Source organism: Protopterus annectens, chromosome 15.part0 (assembly GCF_019279795.1).
Source record: "Protopterus annectens isolate FY-2018-M chromosome 15.part0, PAN1.0, whole genome shotgun sequence".
Classification (NCBI taxonomy): domain Eukaryota; kingdom Metazoa; phylum Chordata; order Ceratodontiformes; family Protopteridae; genus Protopterus; species Protopterus annectens.
The window spans coordinates 89,605,497-89,620,876 of NC_056749.1; the positions used below are offsets into that span (position 1 = coordinate 89,605,497).

At 42.0% G+C, this 15,380-nt stretch overlaps 1 protein-coding gene across 1 annotated transcript in view; it reads right to left on the reverse strand.

Moving 5' to 3' along the window:
* OCRL (OCRL inositol polyphosphate-5-phosphatase) overlaps positions 1–15,380 on the reverse strand; it is a 2,544,778-nt gene that overhangs the window by 920,349 nt on the left and 1,609,049 nt on the right. The window contains exon 18 of the mRNA XM_044057236.1: positions 14,443–14,678. Coding sequence (XP_043913171.1) covers positions 14,443–14,678 — 236 coding nt within the window. The remainder of the gene's footprint in view (positions 1–14,442; positions 14,679–15,380) is intronic.

The following is a 15,380-nucleotide window of genomic DNA, read 5'->3' on the forward strand; positions in this document are numbered from 1 at the left end:
CAAACCAAATCCAGAAGCTTGTTGAAGGGTGGAGATACCCAGGAGGTAGACGGCTGAGCACGAAAGGCCTTCAGGAAGACAGACTCCTCCTCGGAGGGGGCTTTGGATGGCCAGTCACCTCTTTGTTTCAAAATCTCTAGGATGTCAGAGAAAGAAACATCCTCAGACGATGACTTGGGGGACCCCTCTGATTCCTCGAGGTCGGTGTCTGATGTGAGAGACTCATCCTGGGAATCTATGTGCTTCCTCTTGCACGTCTTCTTTCTGGGTGGCTCTTCAGGTAAAAACTCTGAGGGGCCCTCAGAAATGTGGGGACCACTCATGGGGGTACCCTGAGGCCTTGGGGCTCCGCTGTCAAGAGATAGAAGGCGATCAGAGACCTGCACTGGTGTAGTAGGGGACAGAATGACCGACCCGCATGATGCAGTTGACGACCTGGCCAGCGCACTTCGTATGGCCTCAAAGGATGGTCCCCCGAGTCTGAAGATCAACCAGCCTCCGAAGCCATGACAGGAGTCAAACTTCCCCACACTGAAGCACCGAGAGGGAGACTAGGAGCCAAGAGGTGTCCTGAAGCCTCTCCCTCGGGTCCGACCGAAGAATCCTGAGTCCTGAACTCCGTGGACGGCGCCGACAGGGTCGAAGCTGACGTCGGCATCAATAAGCCAGGAGGGGCTGTTGGAACCAACCTAGGGACATCACATGGAGCCGAGCACTCCGGCTCCGAAAGCTGAGGTGTGCTTGGAGGAGGAAGTACTGAAGCAGGGTGAGGGATTGGCTCCGGAGCCGACTGGGTTGGAAGCCAAGAACAATTTTGCCAGAACCAGTGACTGAAGGAGTCTCTGCACCACTCTATCGACGTCCACATCTGATAAGGTCCTGGAGGATTTGGAGGATAGAGAAGGAGATCGAGTCCTCCTCTCTGAAGGGGACCTGCGAGGAGGGGATACTGGCCTAATGCTAGGCGATCGGCTCCGAACAGGTTCCAAAAAGTTTGGAGCCGAAGCATGTTCCATAACAACTGACACTTCCTGTGGCCCTGAGGACAATTGAGCCGGGGATGTCAAAAAAGACTTTGCTATTTTCTCTGGTGGCTCCGAGGAGACTGATGGAGCCAGAGATCTCTTTTTTGATTTAGAGGATTTTGCCTTAGAGCTGGAAGCACTCTCCAGACTCTCCTCAAAGGAGGGTTTCATAAGTCCATTCAAAATCAATTTATTCTTCCTTTCCTAAAGAACTTGCAGACTAAAGGCATGACAGCAGCTGCACGACTCCTGGAGATGAATCGCTCCCAGACAATACACACAGACAGTGTCCATCAGTAATGGACATTTTATAACTGCACCTAGAGCATTTCTTGAAGCCCGAGGGCTTGTGCTCCTTAGTATCTTTGGACATAGTTAACCAACAATAATTAAGCACCAACAACAATTAACCACTGAATAAATGGACCAATGGTCAAACAGTCACAAGGCGGGAAAAAGCCCACAACAAACAAAATACCACAAGATCTCTAAGTTAAACGATCCTTAGACACAAACACAAGGGGGAAAGGACTAATAACTCTAATTTAAACGGATTTTAGTCCTGGTAAACTTTTATGACACAAGGAAAGCAAGGGGACAGACTAGGTACTCTAACTGAAAACGGGCCTAGCCCGTTGGAAACAGCTAGTGGGATACCACAGAAAAAAACGATCAAAAACACAACTTTTCCACAAGACAAGACAAGAATAGCTATTAAAATAGCTTTTTTTTTGCAACAAATTTCTCTGATAAAGAAGAAAAAGGGTACTTAGCCACAGCCAAGAGTGAGAGCACATCCAAGCTACACGAGTGGCAAAAGAGATCTGAGGATAGAGAGCAGTGCAGCATGGGATACCATCTTAGCCCAGCCAATAAAAAGACTTCGAGCTAAAAAAGTTTGGCCAAGTCAGAGCCAACATTCGGCTCCAAACCCACAGGTAAGAATGTAGCGAGATTGGACTACATAACATCACTTGTTTTCCTTGTCAATCTCCATTCAAAAGACACAGTAAAATCATGGAAGCACTAACTCTTCATTACATTAGAAGTGGCCAGCACTGTTATAGGCCCTCTATATACCATATAATGCAATATATAACTGATATACTGCATCTGTCTACATACCATATAATGCAATATATGACTGATGTACTGCATCTGTCTATATACCATAAAATATACCATATAATACAATATATATGGCTGATATACAGAATCTGTCTACATACCATATAATGCAATATATGACTGATGTACTGCATCTGTCTATATACCATAAAATATACCATATAATACAATATATGACTGATATACTGCATCTGTTTACATACCATATAACATAATACATGACTGATATACTACAACTGTCTACATACCATATAATATAATATATGACTGATATACTGCCCCTGTCCACATACCATATAATATACTATATGACTGATATACTGCCCCTGTCCACATACCATATACTATATGACTGATATACTGCATCTGTCCACATACCATATACTATAGGACTGATATACTGCAGCTGTCCACATACCATATACTACATGACTGATATACTGCCTCTGTCCACATACCATATACTATATGACTGATATACTGCCTCTGTCCACATACCATATACTATATGACTGATATACTGCCTCTGTCCACATACCATATACTATATGACTGATATACTGCATCTGTCCACATACCATATACTATATGACTGATATACTGCCTCTGTCCACATACCATATACTATATGACTGATATACTGCATCTGTCCACATACCATATACTATATGACTGATATACTGCCTCTGCTTGTAGCTGCCTTGATACCATTGTCTTCATTTATGAAGCCACTGTTGATTTCCTACAACAAATGTAGTTATTCACTGGTGTATATAAAATACAACGTGGTTGTACTCGCATGGTCTCTCTCTCTCTCTCTTTTACTGTATGATCAAATATTAAAACTCAATACTTAGATGGCTGCTATACATTTTATTGGTACAGATGAACTGCCACTTAAACTAGTAATACTGCTGTGCTACCCAGCGATTACAAGCTGTGTCTACATGGGATATTGCTACTAGTGGGTTTATACTGACTTACTGACTCTTCTGTGTTCCAATGGCTATCTGTTCTTTAGCTTTACCCTCTTCTTTTCTTCTTTTTCTTCTTCGGGTTGCCAGACTTGATTGTCCTTACAATTGTATCCCCCAAAAGAAAAGTAAAAAACAGGACTACTGGAGCACCAACTTGCTGCATGGCAATATTTTCTCAGGTGTCTCCACTATGTAAATATTTACTGCAGTCCTCTTACTCAGTACAAAGCCTTGCAGGCATAATAGCTCTTACAGCTGTCACATTGCACTAGTGCCCGAGTAACTGTGCCTCTGGTGTTATCAGCAAAAAATGTTAACCATCCTAATATTCATGGGACTAAATCTACGGGCAGCTATCTACCTTAAGCACCCTTCTTTCAAACTCTCATCAGCATCCTGATCCAAGGACCTGATCAATTACTTTACATTTCTTCACTGGGATAGTCCGACTGGGCCAGCGGCCCATTTTCAGCAGAGGCCTGGGTGGGGGGGTGGAGGGGGAGCAAGAATACAAAAAAAAATGTAGTAACGGATTAAAAGACTGAAATAGTAATTACAGTCAACAGATATTTCAATATACAGATTAAACAGCATTTCCAAAAAAGTTAAGACATTAAGCATTATTAATAGAATTGTTAACAAGATGACATAGTTACAATGCATACAGATTTCTACAGTGCTACCAATTTTTGGTAAATGCAATATATATTCCTTCAGCAGAGGGAGTTTAAGATGCAGAAGTGGTCAGTGGAAGAAGAGGTTTATTAGGAGGTTACTGATAGGTAATATGAAATGTGGGGAGACAGAAAGGTTAAGAGGAGATTTAACAGGAGGTATCAGTTAAGGCAAAGTGAAGAGAGAGGAGAGATAAAGATAACCAGGGTTGATGCAGGAAGAGTGCCAATTATGGTTTAGATGTTTAAGGAGGAGTTTGAATTTGGAGGTAGTAGGGTATTTAGAATATGTTGGGGAATGTTGTTCCAAATTTCTGCGATTTGATTTACAAATAAGGAGTCACCAAAAGTATTGCTGGATTTGGGTTTAGAAGTAGTTTGTTGGATGAGCAGAGGGGTACGGGTTGCGTTGTAAGATTGGATTAGATTCATTAGCGCAGCAGAGGGGTACGGGTTGCGTTGTAAGATTGGATTAGATTCATTAGCGCAGCAGAGGGGTACGGGTTGCGTTGTAAGATTGGATTAGATTCATTAGCGCAGCAGAGGGGTACGGGTTGCGTTGGAAGACTGGATTAGATTCATTAGCGCAGCAGAGGGGTACGGGTTGCGTTGTAAGATTGGATTAGATTCATTAGCGCAGCAGAGGGGTACGGGTTGCGTTGGAAGACTGGATTAGATTCATTAGTGCTGGGCAGGCTTCTGGTTGGTATAACATGTTGTGAGTAACTCTGAGTTGGTTAAGAGCAAGTAGGTTTGGTAGCTCCAGCCACTGTAGATATTTCAGGGCTGTCTAATGGTTGGTTCTATTTTGGAGGCTGGAAGCAAAACAGGTTATTTTGTGGTAGCATATCATCATTTGCAACAAACAGAATATGCTGGAGGGAGATGCTTCTCTCAGAGACTGCCCTTGATTTGGAACAGGCTTCCCATTCATGTGTAGCAGAGTTCGTACATCATAGTCTTCAAATGTAACCTGGACCAATAGATGAGAAATCAAAAATTTAAACCTAGGCTTGCACCCATCCCTCTACTGGACAGAAACAGGTTGCAAATGCACTGCCACTTAAACTATATGCCCCCGGGTAATTTAGCTTGTCATTTATATATGGGAAAACATAGTTAGGCTTAAAAAAGGCCTCTTGGAGCTGTTAGAAAGTAAATGAATATGATCTCAATCATATACATTTAATAATGTTGAAGGGTAGCTTGTATGTGCAACAGTATTACAATTTACATTCTTTTTACCAGGAACACCATTCTGTTCATGTGTAAACTAACTTCCTCTGGAATCCTATCTGTGGCTGTTCTTCATTCCTCTCCTATCAGTTCTTTGCTCAACAATCACTGTAGTTTTGCACACAATAAAGCATCTAACATATTTTTAAACCTGTTCTGCATCTATCACTTCACCAGGTAATATTACATGGCACTAGTCTACCCTATGCACTATTAGTCTATACCTTACAGCAACAGCACCATGCTGGTACAGTTGGTTGCTGCGCATAGAAAGAAATGCGTGTCTTTAATGCAAAACACACACACCCCTCATCAATCAATCAATGAACCCCACACCATCCACAAAACCCACATCTAGTATGTTAAAACCCGATCAACCACCACCACAGCAACGCCACCTTTCCCAGCAGAGTGCTCTCATCGTTGTGCAAGGACAGTACCAAGATTCATAAAACTGAAACAGATCCTATGCAAAAGATTCATTATTATACCATGTAGTATCAGACCCCACCACTGGCCTTGTAATCAAGGAGCCCCAATCCTCACCACTGGCAACAGTGGGGGATGCACACACTGGAAGGATGACAAGTACACACACAGTAAAGTGCAATTTCCCTTAAGAGCACACAGAGACCACAGTCAGTCTGGGGCTGGTTTATCCCTCCTTCTCCATATCCCCAATAAGACTCCCCAGTGGCACAGCTAAAGAGTTGAGATTTCAGCTGAGTGGCCAAGCCAAGACCTCCAACACCCTCTCTGTCCAACAAGTGCTTTGTGTCCCTGCTCAAGTAGCTGACACACACTCTGAGATGTGATTTACACACATGCACACACCTGGGAAAGGGTGGCACATGTTTATTAGCCATGCCCCCCTTCTGCCCAGACTATAAGGTAGTTTTTACTGCCACCAGTCACTACTTATCAGCTACTTTAAGGCCCTTAGCAAAGGGTATCCAATATTACTGTGTAATGCTACTATTAATTCAAATGGTAGTTTGACCAAGAGCAAGGCTTTTAGGAGTGGCCTGCACAGTGTCACCAAACAGATAAGCAAGTACACTAAGACCTTAAATATCTCTAGACAGACCAGCCACAATGAAAGGTTTAAATATATTTAATAATAAATAATAAAACTACAATAAAATACTCAGTAAACAATCACCGTTACTTCAGAGTTCAAAATTACAGGAACTATTTAAATCCACTATTTAAATTAAATCAACATTGTAGGACAGTCTCAAAGAAAACAGCTGAGCTATACTTCACTATATTCCTAACTTTATCTAAGAGAAATAACTGTACCCTAGACTGACTGACTTATAGCAAAGCAAGACAGATGTGGTGAGTGGGAATTCCAGCTGATGCTGTCAGGTCAAAGACAAAACACAAAATGCTCAGTCTCTCTCTCACTCTCTCTCAGAGAGTTCCTAAATTAATATTTCAATTATTACTGTTGCGATAATTGTAGCATGACATCACTTCTTGTCATCTGACTATCCCAGGTGAAAATCCCCACTGCAGCTGGCAGTATTTAGCATCTTTCTGTGAAAATACCTAAACAAGGACTTCCCTTAGATCTAAGGCAAATGGTGGAAGTCGTAAAATAATTTACATTCCTCCATATGTGAAGACAATAAACAAAACTTCTAGTTCTAAACATTGTGTTTGTTACTGCACTGAAACTGACAGATAACATATTTTGTTTATGGCCCAGCTGTAAAGTAACTTAACCTCAACCATTCTGAAATTTTGCAAGTTAATCCCCTGTGTTTCAGTGTTAAACAGCTACAACAGTGTATAACAAATATGTCTTCAGTACACATCTATACAATATGACATGCAGTTCCAATACATTTGTAACACAGGCATATGAATCATGTTGATATTCACAAACGACACAAAACCACTTACAAAATTCCAGATAGCTGGGCTGGCAGCATCTCCTTTTGTTACACCCCCCCCCAAGAAAACTCAAGCTAATGTTTCAAGTAACTCTTGAGAAATGTTGCTTGAGAGGGTTAGGTCCATCTGGGAATACTTTACCCATTCCCTGTCTTGAGATTCCAGCTGCCTTGGCATTGCTGACCATATTACAGTGCTATACTGTCACATTATATGCCTGCAACCTTAGGCTCCACCATAGTAATTTGGGATTTGGCTGGCTGGCTTCCTGTAACCATAGATCCTCCTCAGACTCCTCCTGCCTTGTACTGCAAATACACAAGGGCCTCCCTGTCATCGTAAGGTTTCATCAAGCTAACATAGGATCATAGGAGGTTACTAGGCTAACAGCCCTGGGGCCCTTACAAGCCTAGCCAAGAGTTTATCCCCCCAAAAAAATCTCAGTTAGCACCTGTCAATGAGGGACACAGGTACAACCCCTGGGACACATTTGTGGTTTCCCATCCACTCATCAAGGTTGCGGTTGAAGAGGGTCAGCAAGGTGCTCTGTTTGACATGTATGGAAAGTCTACTTCAGAGATGGGACAGCCTCTGGGAGACGAACCTGTCTCTCCAGCAGGTTTTGTTGATGTTGCATATTAGATTCAGGCCTTTTGAATGGGTAATCCATGAGGAGTTAGACTTACGAATATGGAGCATCTCTAGTAGAGCAGGGCCCAAGATTACCTTGTAGGCGAGACACAGATCACCCCTGAGCAATTTGTATGATATCAAACAGAGTGACAGTGATTTCAGCTTGTCCACATAGGACAGGTGTTGGAGGTCATGTATTTGTTTGTGAGGCATTTCAGTGGCCTTTCCAGTTGGTGCAGATGCTTGGAGAGGTACATACCAAATGGGGCATTATACTCAACTACTGGTCTAATGAGGGAGGAGTATAGAAAGGTAATAACCTCCTTTTTTCTGGATGCAATCCCTTTACTTATGAGATGAATCAAGTAAAAGGCTTTTCTGATCACTGCTACTACATGATGGTCAAATGTGAGGTTATCAACTTGAGTGCCCAGGTCTCTCACCACAGGTTGTGTGCTTACGGGGTTGCCGTTGATGTGGTAATTAGTAGGGGTTGTGTTTTTGCTGAATGGTATGATGATACATTTTTCTGCATTTAGCTTGAGGCCATGACTTTGCCACCAGTCATTAGCTGCTGTGAATCCCTCTTGCAATATGCTAACATCATCTGGGGCCCTGTTTGGTATGTACCTCACAAGACATCTGCAACAGCTGGAAAGGCCACAGAAATACCTCACTAAAAGAATCACAGGCCTAAAGCAGATGCCCTATGCTGACTGTCTAAAAAAACTGTAGCTATACTCTGTGGCATATCGTCCACTCAGAGGCGATCTCAGCTTAACATACAAGGCTATGTCAAACTCTGAGCTGTTGGACATGCTCCACTTAAAGAAATCCCAATCCTCAGAGCCACACACTCCAGTGATCTAAACCTTGTCATCACAATGAACAAAACATATGAAAGGAGATGAAGGAGTGAACAACCGTCACTAAAAACCACTCAAGGTTCACTCCGGAGACCAAATAAGGGTATGAGACCCAAGCAACTGAATGATGAATAATAATAGTAATGGATGCCATTTTATATGAGTCTAAGATGAAGGAAAGTTTGCAAAACACTACCAACTATACTAGAGCCTCTATTAATGATAATCCATTAAGTACAGAAGATGTAATTAGGGACCTGGGGGCCCAAGTTGATAGCAATCTCTCATTTGACAACCACATGGCCAAAGTGGTTAGAAAAACATTTTATATAGCCCACCTAATCATGAAGGGATTCACATCTAGATCAGGGGAGGTCATCGTGCCTCTTTACTCATCCCTCATCAGGCCCATAATTGAGTACAATGCCCCTTTTGGGATGTACCTTACCAGACACCTGCAGCAACTGGAAAGACCCCAAAAGTACCTCACCAAGAGGATCAAAGGGCTCAAACAGATGCCATATGCTGCCCGGTTAAAGAAACTCCAGCTCTACTCAGTGGCATACCGCCTGCTCAGAGGCGATCTGTGCCTGATGTATAAAGCCATGTTCAACCCGGAATTAATGGACATGCTGCACCTCGGAAAATCCAAATCCCATCGAGCTGCGCGCTCGAGAGACTTGAACCTCAGCAGTGAAATAAATAGGACATGCTGGAGGGACAGATTCATAACCCAGAGGCTCCCTTCACTCTGGAATAAAATCCCAGTCCAGGTTAGGCAGAGTCCCTCACTGACTCTCTTCAAGAGGAATCTTGATGAGTGGACTGGAGATCATAGGTTTACCCCGGGTATCACTTCTGTGTCACTGTTAGACAGAGGCACAGTATACGAACCTCGAAAAAGGGCATAGCAAAATTAATTTAAAATGGGTGGCGAAAGCTAAACACACTCTGCTAGGCTTATAAATGCCCTAGGGCAGATAGCCTAGTATGAACCTATGAACCTAAACAGCCCTCTTATATCAGTGATGAGATTTGAATTCATCAATCAACAATCAACATCAATTGTATTCATATAACCCTGTCACCATTTACTCAAAACGCTATAGCTAACAACCACTTCTAAACACAGTCTCTAGCATCAACACAGAATTGTATCTAACATCTAAAATCCTTTAGTCAAAAGACTACTCTTGAATTTAAAATAGAATTACAAAAACTGTTGGAAAAAGACTAATAAAAAAATGTACATCAGAAAATACAGTTAAAAATATAGTTTAAAAGAGGCTCACAAAATACAGGATTTTCTCCATCTGGTGACCAAAAGGCAAACTACACTTACAAAGTAATTTAAAAAACAATAATAAAATAAAAACCTAACGTCCCTTGTGCATAGGGTAATATAGACCTCTAACGACAAAGTTACATTTTGATATGTGATATACATAAACGCACAGAAAATCTTTTGGTACGAGAAAAGAGAAGAAAAAACTTCTATATTATTCTATACTATAATTTTGCCACCAGTAATTTCAAAAGGGGGCAATGGAAATATTCTCATTAAGTCCAGGGGGTCTACTAGCATCCAGGGAAACCTGCCAGAACCACTCTCTATATTCCAAGCGGGTTTCCCAAGCACCACTAAGGACATCATCAGAGACTCTCTCAAAAACAAAAATAGAAATGTTGCATCACTACAAGATAATGTGTGCTTGTACATGGCATTCCTTTCATTATTAGTCCTAATATCGTACATGTGTTTGTATATACGCCTTTTGAGCTTCCACTCAGTTTTGCCTATTTAGAAGGCTGGGCAGGCAACACATATAAAACTAGATAAACACCACCAGTAGTGTTACAATTTGAGAAAACCTGTCCAATTATTTATCTCCTCCTGCACTCCAAGTTTACAGAACCAGTGTTCAAAATGTAAGAACATTGTGAGCAGGCACCACATTTAAAAGTGCCTGTTCTTTTGAGATTCCCCATGGTGGGTGCTTTGACCCCCCCCCTCAAAAAGTTCTTTAAAATTTCTTCCTTTTTTATAGGTAATTTTCATGGGGTATTTTTCAAAATGGGGCAGGTCAGTAAGTACCTTAAACCTGTCCTATTCCTTCCTAATAATTTCTCCAACCAATTTAGAATCTTGGTTGAACTCTAAACAAGTGCTTTCCTTGGGATATCTTGGTCATTACCAATATCAATATCATTTTTTGTGTTATTCACACATGATGTCAACCCAGTCCCAAGAAGGGGACCATATTTTGTCTTCCTTAAATACTTTATATCAGTATTAATCTCTTTCAATAGTGAAGGGGGATAGCCTCTGTCCCTAAATAACTTCTTTGAAAATCCACTTTGTTGTCAAAATCCAAATCCAGGGATGTCATTCTACTTGCCTGATGAGTTGTCCTCTATGTAAATGTTCTTTTTCTGAACACAAGGATGGGCACTATGGAAATGTAAATACGAGTTTGTAAAGGTTGGCACTGGCTTCACACTGTGTACTTCCATATGTATTTGGTGACACTATACAGGTCACTAATAAATAGCCTTGCTCTTGGTCAGACTACCATTTAGATTATTAGTAACATTACAAAGTAGGATTGGACACCCTTTGTTAAGGGCCTTAGAGTAGTTGACAAAGAGTTGGCTGGTGGCAGAGGCATAGCTAGTAAACCTGTGCCAGCCTTTCCCAGGTGTGTGTGTATCTGTGTTTGTATATAAATAAAATCTCAAAGTGTGTTTCAGCTACTTAGGCAGGGACACAAAGCACTTTTTGGACAGAGAGGGTGCTGGAGGTTTTGGCTTGGCCACTCAGCTGAGATCTCAACCCTACAGCTGTGCCAGTGGGGAGATTTGCTGGGGAATCGGGAGAAATTAGGCCCAGACTGACTGTGATCTCTGTGTGCTCTTAAGGGAAATTTCACTTTACTGTGTGTGTACTTGTCATCCTCCCAGTGTGTACGTTCCCCACTGTTGCCAGTAGTGAGGACTGAGGCTCCTTGAATACTGTCCAGTGCAGGGACGTCATATAAACTTTAAGGTATTGCACCTTTCTCCAGAGATAAACAGGCTTGCATCCTCCTGGTGTCCAATCTGTAGCCCAGGAACACTAGGCCCTGAGTGGGATAAAGGGAGGACTTTTTGTAGTTGATGGTAACCCCAACTGCAAGAGGAAGTAGAGGGTGACCTGGAGATGTTGCAGTACGATCTGTAGCAAGGTAGCCTGCATTAGCATACTGTCACAGTAAGGGAAACTATGAATTCCCAGAGTTCGGCAGAAGCCCATTAATAGTGCTTAGCATTTTGTGAATACTCATGGGCTGTGGAAAGCCCAAAAGGCAAAACAGTAAACTGAAACTAAGATGGACCAGTATAGAACTTGAAGAATCTCCTGCAGGAAGGGTGAATGGAAATATGTAGACAGGCATTTTTTTTAGAGCCAGAGAGACTAGGTATGCCTGTGGAATTATAAAGGGCAGCATTTTGAAGGTTGGTACTTTTAGGTAAGTGTCCAGCAAGAGATCCCATAGGTCTCCATTGTCCTTTTCATGGACGTAGGAACAGTCTGAAGTAAAAATCCCGGCTTACAAATTTTACAGGCACTGGTTCTATTGTACCTTGGGCCTAGAGTTCGTGAAGTACAGGAGATAGAAACTGAAGCTGTTTATGAGGATGACGGGGTGTACCTTGCAATGGAGGGAGGTTTTTTTTTATTTTTTTTTTTGCAAGACATACAATAACCATTTTTATGACAGAACGCATCCAGTGTTCTGTGGTAACATTTTCCCAGTTTGAGACTGAAGGGGTTAATCTTTTGGGGAGACACTAGACAAGATTGAGGAGAGGGGGGACTCTTAAGATGGTAACAGTGACTTTTTTGAATAGGGAAGCCCTCTGAGATGCAGGTCCCTCTTTGTTTCTCTGTAAATTTCTTCTGGGCACTTTCCTGCATTTCGGAAGTGGTCTGAAGTCTCTTTTAACAATAGATGTGGGCTTGGCTGGGTAGTTCCTCTGGTACCTTGACACACAGGTAAGCAGAATTTGTCTTGTCTTTCATACGTTTGCCTTGTTCTTGTAAAGCTTTAAATAACTGGCTGCCTGTGGCTGAATATAAGATTGTTACCTAAAGAAAGATCAATAAGTTTAGTTTGAAATCCTCTGACATGGGTTGACTGTACAACCATGCATACCGGTGTATGACAGAGCCAGTAGCAGCTCTGGACAAGGTCTCTACAGAATCATAACTGTACTTATAATGTGTCTGGCTACTTGAATAGCCTAATTAAGCAAAGGCATTTGCTGTTTGGAGTCTGAGCCCTTTGAATCCACCACTACCTTGTTCAAAGTGTTGAGTATGGACAAAAGACGCTTGGTTATTTGGGTCTGGTAGCTAGTAGCTCTGAATGCCACTGTAGAGGAAGTATAAAACTTCATTCCCCACTTATCCATGGCCCTACTGTCTTTGTCTGAAGGGAAGGCACTGGCACTGGGAAGCAGTTCAGGAGGTTTGTTAGAAGACAGAGAGAGAGAAAGATACTGTAGAAGGCTCTGACAGAGCGTTCTTAGAATGGAATAAGTTCATCAGGAACTTTGTAAACCATTGTCTGGGACTTCTGCCAGCAGGAAGTAGCAAATCAGGAGCTGTACAGGTAGACTGGAAAGCACCCAAAAAGGTCTCCAGAAGTGAAGGAACAGGAGTGGCCACTTCCAAGAGGCTGTAATAACTTTGCTGGACCTCTGAAACTTGTCTTGACTATCACTCGAGATGTTTCATCGTGTTTAGAATCATCTCCCCAAAAGAAGTTTCTTCTAAATGTCTGTCAGAAGAGAAGGAATCTTCATTACCTGAAGGAACTTGGCCAGGGGAGTGGATTTGAGAGGAGTAGGCCTGAGAATGGTCAGAATCAGAGGCATCTTCATCTTCAGAGCAAAATGAATCAGCAGTTATGCTTTGAGGGGTAAGAAGGAATATGAGGGGGGAGCAGAAAATTGAAGTGGTTTCAGGCATACTGTCATTGAGAAGACCTTGAGAAAAGAGTCCATCCATTCCTTCTCTCTAGATGAAGGAGGAAAACTGACATGCTTTGTCTTCTGTCATTTTTTTTTCTTTGGTGCAACATCTGCTTGAAACAAGAGGCATGGTTCAGACCCCTGACATACCAAAATTAAAATCTGCGGGCTGCCTTCTGGTCCTTCTGAAATGTTGATTCATGGTTCTCCCTTCTCAGTAAAAGCAGTCTCCTCGATCGCATGACCCTCCAACACCATACTATCCCTCTGCCAGGACACTGTACAGAGTACCAGAGAGTCAGATGTACTGCGGGTTCTGTAACCTCAGCAGGTGTATCAGAACCCGAGTGGTTAGACTGATAGGCCTAGGCCTCACACTTCAGATGTTGGGTCTCTAAGAAAGTGTTGAGCGAAGACAAATAAGATCCCAAGGACTTGGGCACAAAGGACTTGCAAATGTTCTGTTCTGAGGTAGAAGAGACAATGAGTACAGAGATCTCTGGAAGGCATATTCCTACTGCACTCACACTTACCCCTCCTAGCTGACATATAAAATAAATATGGCAAAATATTAGCCAATGCAGCAATTATCTGTTTTTAAGAAGCTATGGTACCAATAACCAAATCAGTCCAAATGGCACATGACCTGCATTTGGACTGGTGGTGACAGCGTGAAGATCTACACTCAGATGTTCACCTACAAACCCTGGCCCTATGTTCATCAGTTGAGGTCACGTATCAGACGTACGATCCAGGGAAGGTTAAAGCTTTGGTACCCTGGTTGGATGTCAGCAGTGATGATCTGTTTGTCTCGGTCAGGACGTCTACTTGAGCACTGAGACTTCCCTAGACATGATATTCAAACCTACAGGAGCAGGCTGGTCACAAGAAATACCACATCCTGAGTTATGTGAACAAAATAAGCAAGCAAACATGTCAATAGAAGAAGGGATTTTAAACAGTTACAAAAAACGACACTAATTACCAGGTCAATGAGTGTGGAGACTGGCACTTCACGGATTGGTCTTTTCATTCTACATAAAGTCTCCAACGGTGTTCCAAAACAGCTGGGTACATAATTTCCACAGATGGTAAGGAAATAATCTTTGCCCCGGTCCAGATGGAGAACCAGTATGTCTTCTATAGAATCGACTCCAGAGTTTAACAATGTTACAGAGTCCTTGCTAACATAGACTTCTAGTGAAATCTCCAAGGTCTCATCTGCAAAAAGTAGTACAGCAAATGTTTAAAAAACGGATCCAGTTAAGATGCGACATTTTACTTCAGTTTATCTAAACATCTCTAAGAAACTGATATACGATAAAAGTGACCTAGAAGCAGTACAACTATCGGCAGCAAATTCAAAATACTTGCACCATTTTTGTGCAATACGTGCAACATAGCAAGCATTTGAACTCCGTCAGTATCATCTCTATGGAAATAAATACTGATCCATACTGTCGTCTTTTTTTTTTTTACAGACTCACATGGCCCTGACTGATTTAATAAGGCACTGTACACATGTACTATTTCCCAACTGCAGACCACTTTTGCATAAAGATTAGTTGTGTAAGAACTTATCACAACCTTAGTTGTCCTTCTCTTCCATGTTGCAGTATTCATAACTGTAGAGAGGTCACTGCCTGCAGCACCGGACATCTGGCCAGTATAATTTTAACAGTTAAGGACAGGATCTCAAACAGAAACAGTTTTCCTTATTGGATACAACCACAATAAACGTTAAGCGCTTTTGTCCCCCATAAAATTACATGGGACTTCTTCAAAACAAAAACCATCTGTATAGGCCAGGTTTAAATATTATTCAAACACATGCTCAACCAATCAAGTTAAAAAAACAATAAAACAATTAAAAAACATTAACTCTCAATGTGCCTGAGCTTGAGTAAGCAATATATACTAGTA